The 27,188-nt window shown below is 39.5% G+C and overlaps 2 protein-coding genes across 2 annotated transcripts; both read right to left on the reverse strand.

The window, feature by feature from the left end:
• Positions 1-1,762: 1,762 nt before the first annotated feature.
• Positions 1,763-25,373, reverse strand: LOC117297511 (allatostatin-A receptor-like). Its single transcript, XM_033780587.1, has 7 exons — positions 25,326-25,373; positions 24,972-25,123; positions 8,058-8,256; positions 7,586-7,838; positions 6,565-6,688; positions 3,099-3,560; positions 1,763-2,524 (listed from the first exon to the last, which is right to left on the reverse strand). Exons 3-7 carry the CDS (start codon positions 8,239-8,241, stop codon positions 2,078-2,080), a joined length of 1,470 nt encoding a protein of 489 aa, XP_033636478.1. The 5' UTR covers positions 8,242-8,256; positions 24,972-25,123; positions 25,326-25,373; the 3' UTR covers positions 1,763-2,077.
• Positions 12,514-16,611, reverse strand: LOC117297814 (uncharacterized protein K02A2.6-like). The gene has a single exon (XM_033780961.1). It carries the CDS (start codon positions 16,609-16,611, stop codon positions 12,514-12,516), a length of 4,098 nt encoding a protein of 1,365 aa, XP_033636852.1.
• Positions 25,374-27,188: the final 1,815 nt, after the last annotated feature.

Consider the following 27,188-nt stretch of genomic DNA (forward strand, 5'->3'; position numbering starts at 1 on the left):
ATATACCTTAGTTTTGCTTTTTTACAACTTACAATAATGCTACAATGCTACATAGACTATACAGAAATAAGACCAACCAAGAAGGCACAACGTGTGACCATCAAATAAGACTGAAAGTTCTCATTTATTTATCAAACTCGATTTTCACATAATTACCGTATACAATTTTAAAAGAATTTTCATTTCTATTGTAAAAATTGCACAATCGAGGAAATCAACAATAGATTCCGGAAAAAAAGTTCTGAAACCGGATTTCCGGCCAATATTTGACTTTTCAAAAGATAATTCCGGACGGGATTTTCGTTTGCAGGAAAGAAAACTCCGAAAGGGATATTTGGTAAGAATGATCTCCAACCATGCAACGGTTTTATTTTCGAACAAAACATATTACGTAATTACCTTCAAAACTGGGTCAGTCCTATTATAGGAATGCGGTCAAATTGACCCAAATCTGAATGAGGTTTTGATTTTGGTTAAACCCAAAATAGACTGATGTGTGTTAGCAGCTTAGTGTACTCAGTAGTTTCCCGAGTTTTGTGAAAAATCACAGGCATAATACTCGGTTGGGATTCGAACCCACGACCCTTGCAATTCTAGAGCAGTGTCATATCAACTAGACCACCGAGATTACCGGGTAGTTAGGGGCAGGTTTAGAGCAGAAATTCTCAAACAAACAAACTTGTGTTTATAGTTTGATAGAAGTGTACTGGGAAAAGACTTGTAACTAGGATTTCGGGCGTTGTTCACGTCCTTTTCAAATCAACCTAACAACTCAAAGTAGTGGGTAATATTATACTTACCCGTTGTAAGCTCACACTGACTGGATGCTAATATTATCGCGTGTACTGTTTGTGTCAAAGAGACAAAATATGGCCGATTTATACGCTTAAAACAAGGTATCGGCTAAAAAAAAAAAAAAAAAACGTAAACAAAATACAAACGCGTTTTAAGAACGCAACACCTGTTGTTCAAGGTCGCACAAATACCGTTTGTTAACCCTTCAGGGTTCGAACCCGCAACCTCCTGCTTGATATCAAAGATTTGTGGTGTTTACAGTGACGTGTATCAATTCATCTAACATGTTTGGTTGCAGCAGCTCCAACTCGGTTCCAATGTTAGCGAGTGTTAACTTCACTCGCCGGTCCCTATTCAAGTACATTACACTCCTATCGGATATGCACCATTGCAATTGACACTCTGTTCTTGTGAAGTTCTAAGACACAAATACTACCATAGTCGAATCTGGAGGATTTCAAGCAGCTAGCACCATCTAAACGCTATCCACTTACTCAGTTTTCTCATGACAAGTAAGTATATCATCTCGTATGATGAACACACTATGGTTTCTTGGATGGGGTGTGAATCTTTCGTTATGGAAACTCGGTTCAGTTCTTCATATTAGGAATTCACTTGACGCAAATGTGTTTGGGTGACTCTACGGTGATGTTGAAGTTAATGAATTGGACATTGAGTATATAATTATTTTTGAAAGACTGTTAGAGAATCACACGATCCAGTGTATTGGCTGTAGTCGAGGCTAATCATGTTTATAATGCATCCAAAGCAAAAATCAATGGACGATCCAGAGCTTGTGGCAACTTTTATTTAAGAATGAGAGACGACTTGTTGCACATAGACTTCTTTCTATTCGTCAGCATGTAGTTTGGTTCGACTCCAGCTCGAAAAGGGTTCAGCTATAGAACCCGAAAAACACTCGCGATTTCCTTGCTTGTGGTTCCGTGAATGCGTCCTGGAGCCACCATCGAACTTAGCGACACAAAGATTTAACTTTGAACTAGATTGTTGGCGTATACTTCAATTGCAACTTTCAGACGTTTAGGTACCAGACGAGCAATCAGACTGTCATTTTAGATGTTTTGGCACCAGACGAAAAATCAGGTCGTCATATAGGATGTTTGGGTACCAGACGAACAATCATTTAAGATACAGTCAAGTATAATACGTAATGCATCAGTCCCGCAAGATAACTACATCTTCTTGCAACACATCTTATTCATATTTATAGGCTATTATCAAGTAATATGTACACTCTGTTCCATTCTTGAGCTCAGACCCCTCAAGCTATAGGCTCAGTGTTAGGTAGTCTGGTGTACTGACTCATCTCGATGTTTTGTCCTTTACATGGTGAGCAGTTACCGTCACTCGTGGACCGATTCCGTTTGACCGAACTTGCTTGTGTAACTACTGTCGTGCTACACCGTGAATTATAATACATAGACTCTCGTCCTCTGCGTGTTTGGCCGTCATTTTTAATAAAACAACGGCAGCAGGACCGTAATGCCTCACGCACCGTCTCCCGGAAGTTTCTTGACATGAAACTGTACACTATCGGATTGACTGTACTGTTCAAGAAGGCCCAGATATGAGCAGCAGATGACATCTGACCCAGTGCGTGTCTACATAAATCATTGAAGACGTCAAACGCAAAGAGAACGGCTATGACGAGTAGAGGTCCCCATGTTATGGCGTAGAGGGCCACGACGAGAATCAACATTAAAATGACCTGGAGATATGACAAAATGAAAACAATAATTAAAAATGTGAAGTCAGATATCAAGAACTTTCAATAATCAAAGTTTGGGATCGAGGTTGAGCCGCAAAGTATACCCGTTACGTCATATATATCAATGTTCAGTGATTGGCCAATGAGTAAGGGTTAGACTCAAAATCAATCTACAACCAAAGTGAAGTTAGTTTCTAAATTATTGCAGTCATGAACAAAACTATCCGGAAGTTATATAATGGCCAAGCTATGAAGCGAACTGAACTCATCAAGCCCTGGTGTTACTGCTCAGCTGTGTCGGTTCGAGTCCCGGTCTGGACACTTGGGTACTCAAGCAATCAATATTAATTTGTCCTTCAAATGGGACGTAACATCCGTGTTTCACTTATCGGTAATGAGGGTTTGTCTTGTGTTTTTGGACTATTGGCGTCAGATTGAGCCACTCAAACCGTCCAATGTGCCAATTAAACAGGTTTCGATTAACAACAAGTTAGTATACCTGCTCTGAGCTCAGTACGCACATTGAGAACCCAGTAGATAACGTGTTTTAATAATTACTATTTATTAGATTTACCTGCTGTCTATCTTTCAATGTGACTGGTCTTCTTTGCCGTCTTCTTTGACGAGCAGGTGGTGCACCTGCCGTAGACACGCTCTCCCTACCCCCATCGTATCTAGATTCCGAAGCTGCCGAGAATGGATCATCATCTACTGAGGTTTGTACCGTATTAGGCGTCATAGCTCTGAAGCCATTAGAACGATTTGCACTGGAGTCTGTCGTAGGTTTGTTGTAGATGTACTGTTGTGATGTGGAGGAACGGGGTGTCTTCATACTCTGTAAACCCCTGGAAGTCTTGGCACTTGCGTTAAGTCTTAAGCTGACAGTGACGTACGCAACGCCCATGATAGTCAGGGGGATGATGTAAAGAATCGTTAGCCCGTAAAGGTTATACCCTTTTTTGATCGCTGAATCTGAATAGTCTTTTCTGCAAATGAAGTGATCCGCAAACCCTGGATCTCCTATGTTTTCGTGTATCTGAACATGAGAAGAAAGATACACATCAATTGTCGTAACTGCTGACGTACATTTTACACCACAATTATGCTATCGTCACGAAATACCTCGACAAAGAATCAAACTGATGCATGCATCTTTGGAAAAAGGGTGCAATTTCCAAAATGCAGTATGAAAAGGTAACCACATGTTACTGTGTAGTTTTGGTAATTTTCTAAGATTGGTGATTTCATTTCAAACAGTCAAAGTAAAAACAAGTGATTCCTTATTGCAAGTTACATCTTACAAAAAAGTGAAAATTGATAACAGAAACCAACATACGAACAACAAAAACGAGATCAACAACAACAAGAACAACAACAACGAGAACAACAGCAAGGAATGAGCAAGAACACGGACAAGAACACAAACAACAACGGGAAAAATAACAGGAACAGAAACAACACGAATGAGAACGACATCAACAAAACAAGAACAACAACACGGACACGAACAATGACATAAATAGTAACAGAAACAAGAACAAGACACCAAGCAAGAACGGGAACAAGATCAAGTAAAGCAGGAACAACACGCACAACAAGAACAACATCAGCGGCAGCAACAACAACCACAACATCAACACCAACAACGACGACGACGACGACGGCACCAAGTAGAGCAGGAACAACACGCACAACAAGAACAGCAACAGCATCAGCAGCAGCATCAACAACTACAACATCAACACCAACAACGACGACGACGGCGACGGCACCAAGTAGAGCAGGAACAACACGCACAACAAGAACAGCAACAGCATCAGCAGCAGCATCAACAACTACAACATCAACACCACCAACGACCACGACGACGATGGCACCAAGTAGAGCAGGAACAACACGCACAACATGAACAGCAACAACATCAGCAGCAGCATCAACAACTACAGCATCGACACCAACAACGACGACGACGACGGCACCAAGTAGAGCAGGAACAACACGCACAACAAGAACAGCAACAGCAGCAGCATCAACAACTACAACATCAACACCAACAACGACGACGACGACGACGGCACCAAGTAGAGCAGGAACAACACGCACAACAAGAACAGCAACAGCAGCAGCATCAATAACTACAACATCAACACCAACAACGACGACGACGACGACGGCACCAAGTAGAGCAGGAACAACACGCACAACAAGAACAGCAACAGCAGCAGCATCAATAACTACAACATCAACACCAACAACGACGACGACGACGACGGCACCAAGTAGAGCAGGAACAACACGCACAACAAGAACAGCAACAGCATCAGCAGCAGCATCAACAACTACAACATCAACACCAACAACGACGACGACGGCGCGACGGCACCAAGTAGAGCAGGAACAACACGCACAACAAGAACAGCAACAACATCAGCAGCAGCATCAACAACTACAACATCAACACCAACAACGACGACGACGACGACGACGACGGCACCATCAACAACGACAAAAAAACAATGACTAAACGACATCAAAAGCAAAACCACAAGGAATACGCACACTAAGATCCACAAAAAAAACATTACAAGAGGAATTAACAATAATAGCAAGAAAGAAACACCCCCTACACACCAACAAACAAACACCATGACAGACACACCAAAAAAACAACAACAAAACCAGACAAACAAACAAACAAACAAACAAACAAGCGAACAACCGAATACACAAACAGCACATCCATACAGGTAAAATATGAAGACGAAATCGACAGCGGCAACATCAACATATCAGAAACCCACCATCCAGAAATGACTGAAATTAACATTTCGAAAGTATCCGACATATGCAGAGCGCCATTGTGACTAGAATAATGTAAAGCTCAATACATTGATGAAGAAAAACAAAACAAAGAGATGCATCGGGTTTCTTTGTAGAGAACCAAATCAATATCCTTGTTCATCTAGAACTTAGAGAACAACTATACAGAATAGCAATAGCACTGCGGGAAAATCCAAGCGAGAAACTTTCCACCATACACGTGTATCATATTTTCCTTGCTTGTCCGAATCCCATTCTCTGTGAGCAATTCGGTCTGGCAAGTAGTCTCTAAGCTATAAATATTTGGTTTCCAAACCCGCAGGTTGCGAGTGTATTTAATAACGGGCAAGGTACTTGTTAAACAATCAGAATTCAAAACGATTCTTTATTCATGACTGATGCAATTTCTGGGTTGAAAGCTTCGATTTCAAGCATTCTTCATGTTTCTTTCGTTCTGTCACTGAACCCCGGAATCGCTTAGTACCTCTAAAGACAGTTTTATAACACTTTTCAAAGTCCTTAGAAACCCTTTTGTTTGATGTTTTATGGTTCCTTTTGGTCAATGCTCTAAGGTTGCAATTTCCTTTATCTCACAGCCCGGATATAAATATCTTGGGACTACGTTGACTAAGAAAAATAAATAAAGAAACTCCCTTGATAATTCGATCGATTAAAGAGAGTGTGGTTATAAAATATCGCCATGTCACCGTCCAAAGCAAACTCGCAAAACTAATTAAGTAAATAATATCATGCAGTGATTGAATGTTGATTTTAAGATCGATTTGCCTGCCCCTGACTTGTTGCTTTGGCACACAACATCCTCTGTGGTGATGATCATTACAAAGAACATTACTCGCAACGTTGTATCGCTCTCTCTCTCTCTCTCTCTCTCTCTCTCTCTCTCTCTCTCTCTCTCTCTCTCTCTCTCTCTCTCTCTGGAAACCTCGTAGGAGCTAACTGCTGATGACTAGTGGGACACTCGACATGAAGAGTTGTTTTTATCTTAGAATGGCTGCACATCAAAGAAAGACAGCCATCCTTATTTATAACCTCCATTATGTATTGAGTTGAAATTTACTATGAAAGGGTTGTGAATGGAACGTGCAACGTCGTTACATAACGGTGCCTCTGGATAAGCCGGTTACAATGATGGTCAATGTAAAAACCGAACTCTCGTTGATCAGCGATTACTAATTAATGTCTGACTACTTGATACTTACTTGCAATACCAGACCAGGAATACCCAAGATGAGGCTGACAACCCACGTGATGACCACAATGATTTTAGCCCTGGTCCGAGTGATGAATGACCTCGCCCTTAAAGGATACAAAATCACGATGAACCTGGAGGGGGAAATAAACCATGAAGTAAATCATTCAGGTCTGCTATTGTTGCATTACCATCGAGCAATCATTGCAATACCTTGTCTGCTGAGTGAGCATTTTGCTCAATGGCTGTACTTCAAACATTAGAGTATAATGTTCCTGAACAATAACACAATGTTTTGAGTAATTGCTTTAACGATTAATATAAAAAAAAAAAATAAAAAAAAAAATGGTGTAGGGGTGACTCCGCCTACCCCTTCTGTCGAACATCGAACACACGTACGTGCAAGTACATTCAAGTCCTAGTCGTGAGTTTGTACGTTTTGGAAAAGTTTTGTTCTTCCATTTTTTTCGGCATAGTCGACCAGGTGTATTGCTGCTGGATGCATCAAAACAACTAAAGATGGTGTCAGTTTGCCAAGTTGTCCGGTCCGACGTCTTTTCCAGCACTGTGCAGCAAACACTTCGAGCCGTCGTGTTTCGAGAAACCGGAATACACTACACATTTTGACATGAAGAGAATGGTTCTTTTCTTAAACATGACGCCATCCCAATAATTTTTCCAGCTAGTGGGGAAGTCGAAGAAGGTACCCGTAAGACGTAACGAACCTAAAGGATCATTTGCCTAACGTGAAAAAAATCAGGTATTGTTTCAACTTTGAGGGCATGTTTTTAGCTTTGGCACTGCATGCGATTCATCGCGCTTCGATTGACGTCACGAACAGCGCCCTCTCGGGTCGGGCTTTTTTCAAATTTGTAAATAACATGGAAACTAATTTTTGTTAAACCTTAGTTAATTTGTTTTCTCTTCATATTCCACTCATTAAAACACATATTTTTTATTTTAGTGACAAAAGCTTTATTTTGACAAAATACCACTTCCGGGTGACTTTAAGCAATGCATTTAATACTTACCGTTCTAGACCAATCACCATCAGCATGCATGCTGAACAGGCAGGAGAGATTAAATTTAAATATCCGATGATTTTACACGCCACTTCTCCAAGAACCCATTTTGTCGTCAAGAGGTCCACAAGTTTCATTGGTAGGTAGATACTGACCACTATGATATCCGACACGGCTAAACTACAAAGAAGCATCGAGGTCACACTCTGTTGACCTTTCTTGTAGAATATGGTGAACACTACCAGAAAATTACCGATGAAACCTGTGTGGAAAATGTCATGAAATTAGTCCTGTGGATAGCAAGAACTACAAAAACAACGACGACGGCGACGACGACGACAAACAACAACAACAACAACAACAATAACAACAATGATTACGACAACACAGCAACAACAACAACAACAAACAACAACAGCAGCAACTTCATTCACCACAAACAACCACTAATAACATTAACTTGACAGTGTACTGCACTTACCTATTAGACAGATGACAATGTAGATAAAGCATAGAATGACAATAATGGGCATGGTTGGCCATTTATATTCACATTCTGGTCGGAAATAACTGGATGATGATGATGATGAACTATTATCATCACCATTAGTAAGTATCGCGAATGATTGTGCCACAGATCGAGGTGTTAGAGTAAACCAAGACATCGTTGCCAAAGGGATCTAGAAAGAAAGAAAAAAACAATATTGAACATTTCATTACATTTTGAATGATGTGTTCAGAGCATGCTCCACATGGGCCTAACAGAAACAATCCAAATCATACATTCTCAGGTGATCGGGCGTTGGGGAAGGGGGGTTATGTCCACAAAAAAACGTAATGTTCGGGAATTTCTGCAGTAGGCCCTATACCCTTAATTACCGTAGAAAGATGTGTAAAGACACAACGTTAACATAATAAAGCGAACTATATGGTATATAAAGACACAACACGATTTTCGCACACGCTCGATAGGGTCCGGACAAAACACATAAACCCATTTCATTTTGGGAGCAGTTAGCCAGTGCTAGTACAAGGTTGTCATATTGTGTTTGTGCCATTTTGTTTTGTTAGACCTTGGTTGAATTGTTTGCGTTTCATTCTACGTATACAGACTTGACAAGTGAAGCCTTTTGTTAAACTGACTTAACTTTACCTTAAATCTTTGTATGAATGTGATGTTTGTTTCCTTGTTTGAAGCCAAGATCATCCATAATAAAAGTCCATATATTCACGCACATTTAGATGTATAGCTTGTCCTTCATAATACCATATACAGGTCACCTTGCAATAATATCCAATCCTAACGCCAAAACCAGTGGTTGTTTCTGCAATGAATCTCGCACTGTGACTGGTCAGCCAGTCAGCTCTCGACTAAAACTTCGAACCCAACGAAACCAACTCTGCTTTCTCCCGACTGCCTCGTTGCGCCAAATTAAACATGAGATTCTTCCAGCAATGGCATCACGTACACCAACAAACTCACACTCAAACTTTACCACACGTTTGCATGAAGGAAAGGTTCAACAGGTTGTGTGGTTTAACTCAGTCAGGAAACAAGAATACTCAAATTTCATGCCAGTACACAATACATCCATAATTCATGTATAGTAAGCTTTTCACCTGACTGGTTCTGCAAAATTCACCAATGCTTACCTATTGTAACCGTTCGCCTTTTGAATTCCAATCAAAAGCTTTATTGATGAAGTCCCTTTCATAAACACAAACGAACAAGTACATTGTGATATTGAAATAAATATTTGATCGATTTTGCGTCTGTGTGGATGTCCGGAACAACTTAACATTTCACCGGTGTGGGGAGCACGTGCTTGGCTCAGCGAACCAGGAAGCTTAAAACAGCCGTAGGGTATTACAAGCTCAAACCTGACGTTTTGTTTGCACAATGTAAAAATGTCTTAATAACTAAGTCGTATAATTTGTTTCGAATGAAATAGAGAAAATAAATAACCGTGTCACGTGGTTATTGCAATAGCAATTGAAGCGCTTGGCCTATAATAATAATCAAAATGGTGAAGTACCATTTTGTATTTTGTTTTGTGTGCGTTGTTGATACACTGTTGTAGTTATTGTTTTATGTGCATTGTCAATAAACTATCGACACAGGTGATGAACAGTGTGTTAAGAACCTAGATGGTTCATATACATACTTATTTTTCTAACGAATACATAATACATGCGCCTTGAACACCCAGCAGGGTGGATATGTGCACATTACAAGTCTTTTTATTATTATTATTATTATTACATATTTTTTTCTACCGAAAACATGTTTGTGGTATTTTGTGCACAAAAGCTTCGCTTTCTGTCATAGGTTTAACATTTCTGACATAAACACATTGCGTTTCCTGTAGGGTAGGTACATGCATAAACTTCATAATAAAACAATCTTCCACTTAAAACTATTCACCCTTGTTTACTTTGGTTTAAATTGGTATCGAATTATACATGATACAAAGGAGACCAATTTGGTGTGGTATGAAATGCCATGCACGCGAAGCAGCTGCAACACTGACTAACACAGAGGACGAGTCCCTCTTCATACGGTACCCTTCATAAGGTTGATTGGAAAATCCACGCTATATTAAATGCGATACAATTCGCCATTGCAGCGTTTTCTAATCAAACGAGTCTCAAATGGTTGCTGATATTAAATACTTAATTGATATACGCGTTAAGAGCTGTTCTAGTCGCAGGTGTTTCATATACGATGGCGTCACTTTTTTGGCGTGAAATACAATCATTTTGACTGGAAGCATTTGAGCTTGGACCACAGTATTAAAGGAATTTAATTCAATCGGTGGACACCCTTTTTGAATATCATGATCAGGCTGAATATGCGTTCATTTTTTTTATTTTTTATTCATTAACTAATTATCTATTAATTGACATATGTATTAACTTATTTATTTATTTATTTATTTACTATTTGTTTTATATTGACACGTGTTAAAACAAGACACTTATTCACCATTACTTAAAAATTAGCAGAGTGTGGGTTCGAGTCATGGTCTTGACACGTATTAAAACAAGACACTTATTCACCATTACTTAAGCTGATTAGCAGAGTGTGGGTTCGAGTCCTGGTCTTGACACGTTTTTAAAACAATACACCTATTCACCATTACTTAAGCTGATTAGCAGAGTGTGGGTTCTAGTTCTAGTCTTGGTCCTATTAAAACAATACACCTATTCACCATTACTTAAGCTGATTAACAGAGTGTGGGTTCGAGTCCTGGTCTTGACACGTATTAAAACAATACACCTATTCACCATTACTTAAGCTGATTAACAGAGTGTGGGTTCGAGTCCTGGTCTTGACACGTATAACAACAATACACCTATTCACCATTACTTTATTAATCGGACTGCTGGACATACAGCTGTAGGTCATGGTTTCTTGCGTAATGTAGACGAGTTCAAACTTGTTTTCAAATCGAACTCTGATTGTTAGCCATTGCTGCCATCCGTGAAGCTAACGATATTAATAATTATAAGCAAGTAGGCATGGATAATTCAAAATAGATATTTCACCTGTATTTTATCTCAACTTTGACGAAATTTGTTAAAATTGTTTTGGAAACGGCTAGAATCAAGTTATGCCGACACAATATAATTTAGTTATTAGCTAATATGAATTTACGCGAGGCTGTATTTTATGTTTTACATTGCCTGCTTGTCGTAGCTTCGTCGCAGCATGCATTACATCAACATCAATCAACTTCGTCTCGGTACAATTATCAAGAACCAGGCCTCATTGGGTTTAAACCACTCGTTGGAAATCTCTTCACCGCACATTGATTCCCTTATCAATTAATAAGCAATATCATTGTTAGTGAAAATCAACAGCACCGTCTGTTTGCTTCCTTCCTTCGCCAAAATTTCAAAAGTGTTGGTATCTGAAAGCGAGACTGTCCCACAATTCAATTAGTCTGATGACTTCACTAAATGTTGCACGTGTACAACCTTTGTCTTGATAGAACTAGACACGACATGACCAACTCAGCAACGCCTCGGGGAGTTAAAAAAAACACGTTTTGCACGTGACGAGACAAAGTTTTGACGTCACCTTTTTTGTTACAGTCATACATCAGACTTTTGAACGTGACAAGTCAGACTCAAATCAAGAAGGAAATTATAAAAAAGAGACAAGAACAAAAAGAAAGAAAGAAAGAAAGAAAGAAAGAAAGAAAGAAAGAAAGAAAGAAAGAAAGAAAGAAAGAAAGAAAGAAAGAAAGAAAGAAAGAAAGAAAGAAAGAAAGAAAGAAAGAAAGAAAGAAAGAAAGCTACACGAACAGACTACACTCCTACATGAAACGTGCACGCTTTTCTTTGATGATTTGCGGGAAATGAGAGGGAACAGTCTCGCATGAGATGACATTTCTAAAAGTAATTAAAAACTAGACATTAGGTGTAGAGTCTTACTAGACATACGGATTAAACCAATACTATAGACGAATTCAATCTTATGTGCATCAACATGTGTCTTTATTCCGTTCCTCGGTTTTCCACCCTTTTCCATGTACTCTTACACGAGGCCAACTCATTTGCATAAATGTATAACATTACATGTATTACAGTGTGATCACGTGAACACTACATTCTCTCCTTTCTTAAAATAACAAACCCTTAGTTAAACTGGAAAGTAAACGCACAGTATCAAACTTTAACTTTTAACAACATCATCAAGTTTAAACAATGTTAACCATTTAACAAAACAATTGTGTTTCTTTTAAAATACAGTAGTCCATACTATGACTTATCATATTAGACTTAGACCGGGATATTGCAAATTTTATGTTGGTGAGATATTTAAAACTATCCCAGAAAACATTTGTTACTTATCTTGTATCTCCTCTGGTAAACAATATTTACCCTTACATCCTGTGCTTACTGCTTATAACACATACTTTAAGTTTTATCTAAACATCCATTACAAAATCATCAAAACGCTTAGGGAGACAGTTTCTCGTTGTACGAACTGCCCTTGGTGAACCTAGCATTGGACTTGAGATGGAGACTTGTGGGTCTACAATGTCTCCACTAATATCCTCATTCTGTATTGGATCTTCGATACTCTCCTGACTAGTGTCAGACTCTGTTTGCTGGTATTTCTTTACATGAGTGCTATTTCTTTTGTATTTCACTCCCTCTGGAGATTCAACAGTGCAACTGTTACCCTGTTTCTCCACTAATGTGTATGGCACTGCATGAAATGGTGTACTCATTTTGTTTTGTTGACTTTGCTTCACCAGTACAGCATCTCCCTTTTTCAGATCACTTTCTTCTGCTCTTCTTTTGTTATCTACATACAACTTATTTTTGTGTTTCATCAGAGCATCTCTGTCTTGAACTTCCTCATCATTTCTGTACTCTAACTCCTCTATTTGTGGCAATTTTGTTCTGAGTTTTCGCCCAAACATTAACTCAGCTGGGGACACACCTGTAGTGCTATGAGGAGTTGTTCTGTACGCAAACATGTATGACCGGATTTCCCTTTTCCAGTCCTGTGACTGAGCATGAGCTATTCTAATGCGCTTCATCAGCGATCTGTTTTGTCGTTCAACTTCACCATTTGCTGCAGGGTGCAGAGGTGTCACTAATCTATGGTTAATACCATTTTCATTTAAGTATTCCTTGAACACTTCTGACCTGAACTGTGGGCCGTTGTCCGAGGTAATTGACCTTGGTAGCCCATAACGAGAGAACATATTCTCCAGTGCATTCACAATCTTAGCTGTTGTAGTATCTTTCATAATTTCTACTTCATAAAATCTACTGTAATAGTCTACCACAACAAACACATAGTGTTTTGATGGGAGAGGTCCCAGTAGGTCAATGGCCAAGTCCTGCCAAGGACCCGTAGGCATTTGCGTTGGATGCAATGGTTCTGGGTTGGGCATCGCACTTACTAGTTGACATCCATGACATGATCGAACTAATCTCAAAACATCTTTATCCATGTTTGGCCACCACACTTTACTTCTCAACCTTTGTTTTGTGCCTACTATGCCCAAATGACCACGATGTGCTAATTCTACACATTTTGTACGTAACGTCTTAGGTATGACTAATCTTGTTCCTCTCAACACCAGGTAACCGATTGAACTCAACTCATTCCTGATTGGAAAATAATTAACACTGGATTTATCAAAATCACCTTTCGCTAGACACTTTCTAACTTTGATCAATTCTGCATCGTCCTTTGATGCTTCTTCCACTTCACGTGTAGTTAAAGCTTTGGGTGTTGCCTGTTCTGCAACAAACTTAACATACTCCTCAGCTTTATTTGCTAGTGTGTTTGGTTTATCAGCTACATTGCTTTTTACCAACCTTGACAACACATCTGCAATGTTTTGTGGCCCAGGTGCATATCGAATTGTATATGTGAATGGCATTAATCTTAACACCCATCTCTCAATTCTGGCATTTGGTTTTGACTTTGGCCCATACAACACTTCTAGTGGTTTATGATCTGTGATCAATTCGAAATTCAATCCATATAGATATATCTGAAATTTCTCACATGCCCACACAACGGCAAGTGCTTCTTTCTCAGTAGTAGAGTACCTTGTCTCCACATCACTTAATGTCCTACTGGCATAACTAATGACTCTAGTTTCCCCTTCATATTCTTGAAGTAACACAGCCCCTAAACCAACATTACTTGCATCCGTAACAAGTTGTGTACGTGTAGCATCAAGACGGTAATACCCTAATGTCTCAGTCTTAGTTAGGCAATCCTTCAACACATCAAAACTGTTTTGTTGTTCTTTGCCCCATGTGAACTTCTCATTTTTTCTAGTCAGCCTACGCAATGGTTCAGCCACAGTGGCCAAATTTGGAATGTATCGTGCTGAGAAATTCACAAGTCCCAGAAAACTCTTGATTTCGGCTGCATTGTTGGGGGGTCTTGCCTCTTTCATGGCTTTGATTCTCCCCTCTGTGGGCTCAACTCCGTTTTTGGATAACACATGACCCATGAACGTAATCTTTGTCAAACCAAACTGACACTTTTCCTTATTTAAGGTCAAGTTCTTTTCCTTCAGTCTCTGCATGACTTTCACTAGTCTTTCATCGTGCTCTGCTTGGTTTTTTCCATGAACAACAATATCATCTGATATGTTTTGAACTCCTTCACAATCATGTAGTACCTGAGCTATTACTTGCTGGTACTTCTCTGGTGCTGCACTTATGCCAAACATCAATCGTGTATACCTATACAGGCCTTTATGGGTTACAAACGTTGTGATTTCTCGTGAATCTTCTTCCAATTCTATCTGGTGATACCCATACTTCATATCTAACTTACTGAAAACTTCACTACCATTCATATTGTACAAAATCTCATCAACAGTAGGAATAGGATGCCTTTCTCTGATTATGGCCTTATTGGCTTGTCGCATATCAACACACAGTCGAATATCGCCATTTGGTTTGGGTACAACAATCACTGGGCTTACCCACGAAGTTGGGTGATTAACCTTCTCTATTATACTTAGTGACTCTAATTCATCTAGTTTGTCACTGACCTTCTCTCTTAAGGTGTATGGTACCCGGTACATGTGTTGTGCCACTGGTCTAACCTCTTTGTCAATGTGCAACTTCAGCTTATGGTCCTTCAACTTTCCTACCCCTTGAAAACATTCTGGATAACTATCTATCACTCCTCCAGCCACAAGGTTTACACCAATCTTAAGCACACCCAGTTCAACACTTGTATCTTTACCTAGAAGTGCAGGCCCTTTACTTTCTGTGACATAAAAATCTGCTTCTACTTCAGTGTCTTCATGACTCATACCATCAACTTTAATTTTGGTTACAAATTTACCAAGAACCTTTAATGGATTTGTTGATCCATATGCATACAACTTCTTATTACTTCTTTCAGATTTACACTGAATTCTTTTACCTTTCAATTCCTCCCACAGACTTTTGTCAATGATATTTACTGAAGCTCCACTGTCAATGATAACATCTACTGGTATGCCCTGCCCCAAACTTACTTTGATCTTTTCCTCTTTATTACTTCCCACCATGCCTACATGGAATGCAAATTCAGTGTCACTACCAGTTTCAGTGTCTTCTTGCACTGTGTGAACTTTTCCTCTTGGTTTATTTCCTCCGGTTCCATTCCATTTTTGTCCTTTGTTATTTCTCCATTTGACATCCTTTTGCTCGTAATTGTCTTTTCTGTTTTTGCTCGTCTGGGTCTTGCAAGCAACTCCATAATGTCCGCGATTTCCGCATTTGTTGCACACCGCATTTCGGGCTGGACACTCCTGATCACGGGCATAATGTCCTCTGTGTCCACAACGGAAACACTGATCACCGTTGGCATGTTGTCTTGTCCCAGCGCCGCCTCTATAACCCTTGCTGGTGTCTCCATGTTCACCATTCTTTCTCCTTTGCTCGTAGTCAGAGGCCTTGTGTCGCCTTACAGCATTTACATGTGGACCATAGTCTGGTTTCTTCGCCTCCATATCCTTGGACTGTTTCTCAGTCAATTCTACATTTGTTGCGATCATCCTCAAACGGTCAAGTGTTAATGAGTGCCCCTTTTCTAACAGTTTGGTACGAATTTTATGTGACTTACATTGTGCAATCACCTGGTCCCTGATCTCCTCGTCTGACTTGTCAAACTCGCATAATAATGCCTTCTGTCGGAGCCGCACTATGTACTGATCAACTGTTTCCCCGGCCGCCTGTTCCATGTTGCGAAAACCATAGCGTTCGTACGGCACGTTGATTTTCACTTCGAAATGTTTGTTCAAGGTTTTCACGGCTTTATCATACTCGTCTGTTCCCTCCTCCTCCGTCAGGGAAAAGAAAATATCCTGAACGTCAGGACCGGTACAATGCAGTAGAAGGGCTTTCTTCTGTCCTTGATTTGTGACTCCCTTTCCAACAGCAAAATACTCAAACCCACGCAACCATCGCCGCCACATTTGTCTCAACTGTGCGGGGTCACCATGAGGGTCAAATTTCTCAACTCCATTCAGCTGGATATTCTGCGCCATTTTCGTCGGTGTTTCGCACTTTTCCTCTGTTTCAAAACAACTTAAACTTTTCCAAAAGTTGCTATGATGTTTATCCTCGTCGCCAATTGTAGAGTCTTACTAGACATACGGATTAAACCAATACTATAGACGAATTCAATCTTATGTGCATCAACATGTGTCTTTATTCCGTTCCTCGGTTTTCCACCCTTTTCCATGTACTCTTACACGAGGCCAACTCATTTGCATAAATGTATAACATTACATGTATTACAGTGTGATCACGTGAACACTACATTAGGTGTTTGTGAACAAACACAAAGCTGTTCCGTGTTCTTGTGCTTGGATTATGAGCTAAAATGACCAAGGAGTCTATCATTGAAAAAAAGAAGAAAATGCTGAATGAGTTATGGTGCCACTTCCGGTTGACCCGGAAGGAGAGGTCGACATGGGGTCATGGTAACCTAAGGCTAATCTCCAATGCCCAAGGAGTCTCTAACTGAGAACAGTTTGAAAATCGATATTGCCACACTTTGGGTTGACCCGGAAGTAGAGGTGAACTTGAGGTCACGGTTTTTCAAAAGTAATCTCCAATCCCCAAGGAGTCTTTAACTACAAACAGTCTAAAAAACGGCAGTTTACTTCTTGAGATATGGTGCTACAAAGATTTCCCAATTAAATATGCAAATATGGGTCACGTGGTTAATTAATTACGATTTTTAACATTTTTGGGGGTCGGTGGTTTGATGTTTGATCTAGTACGATTTGATTTCACAGAACTCTTAACCACCAAACTCTGCGCTTATGATCACCATTTTCCGCTTACTGTGTTTTTCAAAAATCATCGTGTACACATGTTATGTTGGGCTAACAATATTAGGAAAAAGAAAAGGCAACACTATCGATATAAAGATAAGAATCTAACTTAAATATTACAAAAAGAAATATTTGTTTAGTTTTGGGGGATAAAAAAAAATATTGTTCCCGTGCGCAGATTCGAACTCGCATGTATCAGTGTAGTAAGCGCGACTGATGTATGTATATCAACATATCAATGTTTTGCGAACATTGTCACTAAATATGAACTGCTAACGCCTTTAACTATTAAGTAGGGTTGAAATGTAGTATTAGATGCCTTTAGGGTTTTTTGACGAGGACGTCGTCGTCGTCAAAAACCCCTATTCAATTACGCACGTTCGTCCACGGAGGACGCCACCTCGGAGTCTAAATTTGACATTTTTTCACTCATTTCTCAAAAACTACAACACCACAGCAAGTAATATTTTAAGGGAAGCTTTCAACTGTCATTATCTTCAAACTGTTTAAGTTTAGTGTAATTCTGTGGACACCAACGTATGTCGTCGTCGTCAAAAACCCCTATTTATATACGCACGTTCGTTAAACGAAAACCCTAAGCCTTCGTGTACAAAGCATATTAGTCCAGAACTCGGTTAGGAAACGAAGAAACAGACACTGCGCTGTGGTCCAGAACGTATGTAGAAAAACAAGAAAAAGAGACTTGAGTAGACTCCTCTCAAGAAGTCACAACTCATGATAGGTACATACTGAATTGCATTTACCATAGAGAATGTTTAACAATAACATGGAAGTGACTGCATCCAGTTATGTTCAAACGCCTAGACACATCTCAAGAAGTCACAACTCATGATAGGTACATACTGTATGGCATTTACCAAAGAGAATATTTCACAATAACATGTAAGTGACTGCATCAAGTTTACAAATTAAAAATTCAAATGAAGCCCACGTGGTTAATTAATGAAGAATTTTTACACTTTTTTATTAGAGTAAAGCTTAGGCTCTAAGCTTCAATTTGATATATGATTTAACTATTTTATCCTAATACTTTAGGAGTAGGGGCCTAAACAAAAACGCTGTACAAACGCTATGGGGTTTTAGGCGGAAACAAATAATAATAATAATAATAAAAATAATACAAATCTCGACGAAAACAATACCTGTTCCGACGGTAGGTCGGAACAGCTAATAATAAAAATCTCGACGAAAACAATACCTGTTCCGACGGTAGGTCGGAACAGCTAATTAAAAATAGGATGAAACTATTATATAAAAAACTAGAATAACATGTACAAACTTTGTCATCACTGCTGATAATGAAGCTGATGTTTTGGGGGTACAATCAATTCTGTCGGTCGGCTCGGATTATCCCCAGAGGGAGCAAGGATACGAGGTTATTAAGTCTAGAAATATCAGCAAGTCTAAATGACTAATGTTTTTTTTTTATGCACAGCAACCCTAATTAGTTACCATTACCCAACGTTCTTGCACATGTTATTATAAGAAAAACAGGCAACCTTGTTTGGTTGCGAAGCTACCCAACACGATGTATTTACAACATCTTAACCTCAGTGCTAAATAAAAAGCGTTGATCCGGTGGAGGGGGTTCCATGTCAGTAGGATTTCATGTCAGTAGGATTTGAAATTGTGCAAGGTGGAAATACGACACAATTAGCTATAATCGCTGAAATGAGTAGGGTGGCTCTGAAAAGAAACCTGTGGTTTTAACTCGACGCCTTAATCAGTATGTTCTGATCGTCTCCAGCAGCAGGCTAGGGGTCCTTTGTTTTAGACAACCATGTTCACCACTTTTTTGGCAACCACTACTCGCATTACGCGACCCTTAAAGAGATCCATGTGCACAATCATGTTATATATTCACACAAGACAAAACGTTAACACCCTCACGGAAAAACTATGCCCACAAAATAAAAAAATATCACTTGAATCACCAACCTTTGTATTCCTCCACTCTGGAATGAAAAAAATGCTATTGAAATATGCTATGGATTCATTTTACATAATACACGAGTGTGGAAGATGAACAGTGTCGTATTGTAAGCATTGCGTCTCCTTTATGGATCATTTTTTCCTCCAATTATCTTCTTTAGGTAGTCTGGTGTCAGCCTAAACCACACCAGACCTTTTCAGCGTTCCAATTTTAGTATCCAGAGCTACCGTATACCTCTACGGTATAGTCTTTTGACGCACGGATGGCTGACTCAGGTCGATCGTAACTACGTAAAGTAGATCCCATTTTGTAGGTCTTTAAACCCGAAACAACATAAACTTTTACACTGTGACCTGTTAAGCAGAAGTAATTGAGTTACACAATTACTATCCTGGAAACGTTGTGTTGAGATTGAGAGTAAGTCAGCAAACTGAAGGATTTTCTCACTGCAGTTAACAAACCCTATAAAACAAGCTATGGGTAACCTGCATTTAGGATCTTCCAGACTCATTCCACGTGCCAAGTCAAGCGATTTGAATATAACGTCCAAGTCTGATCAACCTCCACCCCGGTGTGCTGTACAGAGAGACTGCTTAAAACTAAAGACGTATCACGCGTTAGGCTATTGACTCGGGCATTGTTTAGTGCTCCAAGTAGTGGTTTGTTGTCGAGATGTAAATCATTCGGTGGTCCTTTTCTTCGTTTTTGTTAAGTTGTTTGAAATGCTCGGCCAGTAAATGCAAAGCGCCGAAATACACAGATCTGTACGTCATAGTTGCAACACAGCATTGTTTTTATGAGTTGTATAAAGAACAGTGTATTATATACAGAGACCTTGTAAACAATAGTAAATCTAATTATCATCGCCATCAAATATCCGAGTGCAACCAACGAAGGCTGTTCCGTGTTATTGACAAGCTTTCTTCTCCGAAGTGTTTGAAAAAGCTTCCAAGTTTTGATAATCCTGTTGATCTTGCCAACAATTTCGCTAGTTTCTTCGAAGACAAAATTAAGAAACTGTATGGCAGATTTGATAATAATCATCCTTCACCCATCTCCGTTGACATTCATGATCATTGTACTTCGTCATTCGCCACTTTTCGTGTAGTCACTTCTGATGAAGTGATGAAGATGATCAAATCTTGTTCGATTACCTCCTGCAAGCTGGACCCTCTGCCATTATCTGTTTTTAAGGAGTGTTATTCTGAATTGCTGCCAGTCTTCACAGAGATTATTAATAGATCTTTGTCTTTTGGTCATTTCCCTGATTATCTTAAGGAGGCTTGCATCCTGCCACTTCTGAAAAAGCAACATTTGGACCCAGAGTGTTTGTCCAATTATCGTCCTATCTCTAACTTGAGATTCATCTCCAAATTGATTGAGCGTGCTGTTGTTAGTCAACTTCATGACTATCTCCATGAAAATAACCTCCATGCAAAAATGCAGTCTGCTTATCGTCCTTTCCACAGTACTGAGACTGCTCTTGTTCGTGTGCAGGACTAAATCTTACGTGCACTGGACAACCATAAGGAAGCAATCCTCGTGCTGTTAGATTTTTCAGCTGCATTTGACACTATCAACCATGAGCATCTCATCCAACGTTTATCTTCACGCTATGGAATTACTGGAACTGCCCTTAACTGGTTCTCTTCTCATCTGAACAACAGAACCCAGCATGTTCTCATCAACAATGTTAAATCAGATCGCCATCATCTCTGGTGTGGTGTTCCACAAGGTTCTGTAGCTGGGCCACTTGAATTTATATTGTTCAGTGCACCCTTGCAATACCTCATTGCTGCCCATGGTATTTCTAGTGTTGCTTAAGCTGACGACACCCAGCTTTACATTACATTTGATCCAGCTGATCGCGCTTCTGCCATTGCAAAAGTTGAAGTGTGCATTCAAATTGCCCAGTCTGTCATTGAACCATCTGAATTTGCCCGTAACCTCGGTGTTATTATGGATTCATCATTGTGCATGAGTAGACATTGTGATAATGTTTGCAAAGGAGCTCTCATGGCTATTAGGAAAGTATCACAAATTCGCCGCTACCTGGATGAAGCAACTACTCTTCGTCTTGTTCATGCCTTCGTCACTACTAGACTTGATTCCTGCAATTCACTTCTGTATGGACTCCCCGATAAAGATCTTGCTAAAATTCAACGTGTACAGAACACTGCTGCTCGCCTCGTTTCTTGTCTGCCTCGTTCTCACCATATTACACCTGTACTAATGCAATAATTGCATTGGCTCCCAGTTAAGTTTCGAACAGTTTACAAAATTCTTCTGTTAACTTTCAAGGCTCAAACATGTCAATCTCCTGCTTATTTATCTGAACTTGTTCATCATTATTGCCCTACTCGGACTTTACGATCATCTCAACAGTCATTGCTTTCTGCTACTAGTGCTTCTTCCATTTTTTATGGTCACAGATCTTTTTCTTACGCCGCACCGTTTCTTTGGAATAGTCTTCCTGAGCATATTCGCCAAGCTAATACTTTACAATGTTTTAAGTCCTTGTTGAAACTCATTTGTTTAAAGCTTCTTTTTGTAGTTTGCCTATTTGTATCTTGTATCTTTCTCTAATTGTTTATTTTATTGTTTCTTTAATGCGCTTAGAGGCTTTTGCATTAGGCGCTTTACAAATGTCTTATTATTATTATTATTATTATTATTATTATTATTATTATTATTATTATTATTATTATTATGTCAATTGTTTTTTATTAAGTGTACTTGGCAAAACGCTATACAAATGATCAGTTATTGCTATGGTGTGTACAGTTGCGTGTTGGCAAAACGCTATACAAATGGTCAGTTATTGCTATGGTGTGTACAGTTGAGTGTTGGCAAAACGCTATACAAATGGTCAGTTATTGCTATGGTGTGTACAGTTGAGTGTTGGCAAAACGCTATACAAATGGTCAGTTATTGCTATGGTGTGTACAGTTGAGTGTTGAAGGTTGTCTTGACACCTTATGACAGAAATCGGTTCTACAAGCTCAGAGTGTTAAGTTAATCGTATTTCTCTGTTCATGTGATACGAAACCTCTAGTGAATTCATACATACATTTTAGAATTCAAAATTGTATAATGTCAATTTTAAGCCTTCCTCGTAAGAAAGGAACTACGCAGATTTGATTCCCATGGTACATCCAACCCTCAAGGAACATACCACATACAGATTTGTATAATCCAGTTTGTATACACCCTGCTGCCATCTTATAAGATCATGGGCTTTCTGCGAATTGTTGATTTGGAAATATTCCGTTGCACATTATGTAGATATAAGAATTCTAGTCTTGTGTATCTGGGTTAGATGTTAGTAGACATGTCTTGTCCGTACAGGCGCCTTGGCTCCGTGGAGATCCGCCGCAATGACATCCTCTAGCGGCAAGGGATGCCGCCGGTAGATGCTTCGGATGCGCCAAAGAAAAGTGCAATACGTCGTTATAGCAGTCATTGCGACGATGGTTGTTTTACTGGCATCAGGTGGCGACTTGACACCCGAGGCGTTACCAAACTGATCAAGAAACTCTACTGGGAGGAAAGGAACCCGTACACGGTCAAGATGGTCTTGTCTCAAGTCAATATGAAGAGTTCATTCTGACCTACTGCTTTGTTTGGTTAGGTGATGACTGGACCAGTCGCTGGAAAATGGGAAAGATTGTTATAATCAAATCTACAGGGGTTCTGCGGCACTGGATGCGGCGGTACTGATGACCCCAGCACTTACAATCAAATTGAATAAAATAATATAAAAGCACAGTTGAGGTAAATCTCGTGTGGAGTTTTGTTCAATTAAATTAAATTTTAAACGGAGAGTAGGTCATTCAGAAGGCAAGTTTTGATGCCATGTAATGTGGTTTACGATGGGGTACACTTGCGGTACATGCACGAGGACACCAACTTTGGTTCATCCCCATCACGTTAAGTGGTCAAGCGCACTGGACTCAAGCTATGGTACTTAGCATCAGAGTGTGGGTTCGAGTCCCTGTCTTGACACTATGTTTGCCCCATTATGAGCAGTAAGTCACAACTGCTTCGTCCTCTGGATGAGACGTAGGCCGGTGGTACGAAAACTAATCCGTTATTATTATTAGAATTATTATTAAGATGTTCGCCTGGTGTTGCGGACCTACAACACGTTGTGCTACATGTATATTTTGTCAAACTTGTCTTGTAATTTCATACATGGGTCCTGCAAAGAGCAATAACACCCCGTTCATTAAAACCAAACAAATTTAGAGAACCGATATGTGCATGTTTAATTCACACTCCAGCCTCTATATAACACACATAGATAGACATGTTTCTTATAGTACTGCATTGGATGTCACATGCTCTCAAATCCAAATGCTATGCTTTCATTTCAAATAACCAAATTGTATCAGTGACATTCTGAATCAGAAAAAGCAAAAATTAATGTAGTTTGTGATTCAAGTCCCGTAGAAGCCAGATGACAGACAACACAATCACGGCAACGGGTACTCTAAATTGATCACTGGTCTAGAAGTGCTGTATTTAGTACGACCGAGGAGGTACAAAAGGGACCGACTGGAATATAATTGCATCTTAATTCACTGGTAGCCCAGCAACCTTCCTTTGCATTTGAGTGGAGGGTTTTAGTGAATTATATTAAAGAGTTATTCAGTCAATAGCAGCAAGTAATGACCAACAACCCACTGGGAAATCAAGTTATGTACAAAACGTTGTAATACAACAATAGCTGTTTTACTTGATTGGCTTCGTGATTCATAGATTGTTAATTCAGTTATATGTTTAAAAGAAAACACATTGTAGATTTTGACTCACTCAGTAATGCTATTCATTTAAACTGTATGCAAATGAACACGCAACCCTATGGTAAATTATACTTATCTGATATTTATTTATTCATTTTCTTTGAAAGTGATTAATGCTTAAGGGAGAAACCAACCAAAAATTAATATAATAACAACATCTTATGCTAAACATATCTTAATCGGCCCCTTCGTATAAAAAATGCGCAAGGCTTCATTGCGCATTCTTACTTATATAAGCAAAAAATAGAAGCTCCTGTGACTTTGTGATTCATTCTTAAAGATTTGCTTGCAATAATTGAATATGGTTGACCTACCGTTAAAAGCCATCGTGCAACACGATATCGAAGAAACACATCGCGTTGTCCCGGTTACATTTCACTAGCAGTGCTTATTGAGCAGTCCATCACACACAAACTAATCCTACCACCAGGTAGGTATGGTTATCAATATAAATTCCCAAGTTCCTTCACTATACGCGACTTAAATTGATTTGCCGAAGTCTATTGAAATATTAAATCAAAATAAACTACGAGTGGGATGCAATGCACCCGGTAGTATGGAAATGTGATTCCCAGTTATGCATGTAATCGTGTAATATAATAAGTAAAAAACTATTGAAGGTAACTAGCTTTTTTTACGCACGTCGGTTTTATGTAATGATTAAAAAAACAAATCGTGGGAGAAAAGTTAACAAAATGATATTATAAACACGGTAGTCTACCGGCAATCAATAGCCTTGGGCGGAGAATCAAAACGCCAATTTCCTAGTCACATAACTTGATATGAAAAATAGTTTGAGCACTTACCTGAGCGAGACGGTTGGATGATGCTGACTGTACGTCTTAATGGAACGAAGAAGAATGATGGAACGAGGAACGAAGTCGGGATGATGTTAGAGAGGGGGTAGTCACCCGAGGCGTTTTACGGCTGTTCGCCCGCCGTACACATGGATCAGTTCCTATGCAATAACGAGAATACGGAAGAAACACAAATAAGCTTCAGGCAGTTTCTTCATGGATATATCGCTTTCTATACGACCTCCTTATCTCATCAGTGCATTGATTTAAGAAAGGAAATAAAAAGAGGCAGGAGTTTCTAGCGTATAAAGATGAACTGTTAAGTTTCTGCAGTCGGCCCTGTGGGTCAGTAGGGGTTATCACCCTATTGCATTGAATGTTGCATTCTAGTGGTTGAACAAACAGCTTGGCTGATGTCGAACACATATGCAGGCGATTAAGGGAGGGATGGTTAGCACTAGCTTTGACACGTACTTGGGACGGGATTGTGACTGGTTTTACCAGTCAGTACCACACTATCTCCCCTCTCCCCTGCAAAGACTCTAACCCTGCGCAGCCGGTTTTCACACCTAATTTTCGCGTCCTGTCATCGATTATATAGTCGCCCGCACGTCACTGCCAAATTTAATAACTGAGAGAATCAATTGAGATCTGAGGAGTGTGTGTTTTAGAATGCAGAGCATCTTGGTACACTTATACTGGTGCAGCTTGGATTTAATGGAAGGTGAAGTAGGAAGGTGGAAGGTGGAATCAACTTATTGTGTACTGCGCGCTCGTTTGAAAGTTAAAAAAAGGAAAAAGGGATGAAATAACCGTCGTTTAGTTTTGCAGGCAGAGACCTCTGTCTGTGAAAGTTATCACGTACTTTGTCATTTTACCTTGAACGAGTTTTCAAGTGATTACAAACCTCAGTTCGGAAGTCTTTTTCATTCTGCCTCTGTGGTTTCAAGCAATAACCAACTATTGTTTATGGCGCGACCCTCCAATGACCGTTAGTTGTTTTACACATGTAATTCACCGCATCGTCCTATCATTTTGACCAACACCTTGTTTCAAGGAACATATGGTATCAGTGGATATGTTTTACTTTAAAAGCTAGAATTGTTAAAACAAGAGATCTTAATAAATATCACTAATGTAACACCCAGCATGGTGGATATGTGCGCATTTCAAGTCTTATTATTATTATTTATTATCTATTACCCACGTCTGATTTGATTCGAATACTTAAATCAAATCATTTATGTTGTGGAGCGTAATGTACCTATTTATATCACCTATTTCATCGGCACTCTTTCTTATTAGTGATAATCATTTAAGACATAAAGCCTATTAAGGGTTAAGAAAACTGTTCAGTGATCTCAAGTGTAATGCAATATGCCAACACGTTCTTCAAGGTGACTTTCAATTCGATGACTGTATCCACTGAGCTGACATAGTATACTTTTGAGATCAATTAGGGGGGTAAAAACGCGGTTGCATTTAAGAAGGCTTGCTAGTCGGATGCAGTGAAGAGGTAACAGAACCTGACTAAAGTGAGCTATGTCATTATTTAATGTTGTGCCTTTTCCCTTCGATACAAAGCTTGTGAGATGGGTGTAAGAGGTACAACACACCATGGGCATCAAACTAGAGCACATTGCAAAGACTAACCAGTACTGAGTATAGATATAGCACTTCGTGCTGGTCACAGTGACGGCAACTAACCATAAATTGAATACAATGGTATCTTCTTCATCAATGCACACGTACGCATTTATTAAAGAGGGGCCGTTCCAGTCTCATATCGTTTATTAAAGAGGGCCGTTCCAGCCTCATATCGTTTATTATCGAGGGGGCGTTCCAGCCTCATATCGTTTATTAACGAGGGGCCGTTCCAGCCTCATATTGTTTATTAAAGAGGGCCGTTCCAGCCTCATATCGTTTATTAAAGAGGGGCCGTTCCAGCCTCATATCGTTTATTAAAGAGGGCCGTTCCAGCCTCATATCGTTTATTAACGAGGGGCCATTCCAGCGTCATATCGTTTATTAAAGAGGGGCCGTTCCAGCCTCATATCGTTTATTAACGAGGGGCCATTCCAGCGTCATATCGTTTATTAACGAGGGGTCTGTTCCGGCCTCGTATAATGTACACAATGTTCTACTGTATACACAATGTCGGAAGACATGAAAAGAAGAATACATCCATATATAATCAAATTCTACATACAATCCTCCAATTCAAAA

The sequence above is a fragment of the Asterias rubens genome, chromosome 12, assembly GCF_902459465.1.
Source record: "Asterias rubens chromosome 12, eAstRub1.3, whole genome shotgun sequence".
NCBI classification, from domain to species: domain Eukaryota; kingdom Metazoa; phylum Echinodermata; class Asteroidea; order Forcipulatida; family Asteriidae; genus Asterias; species Asterias rubens.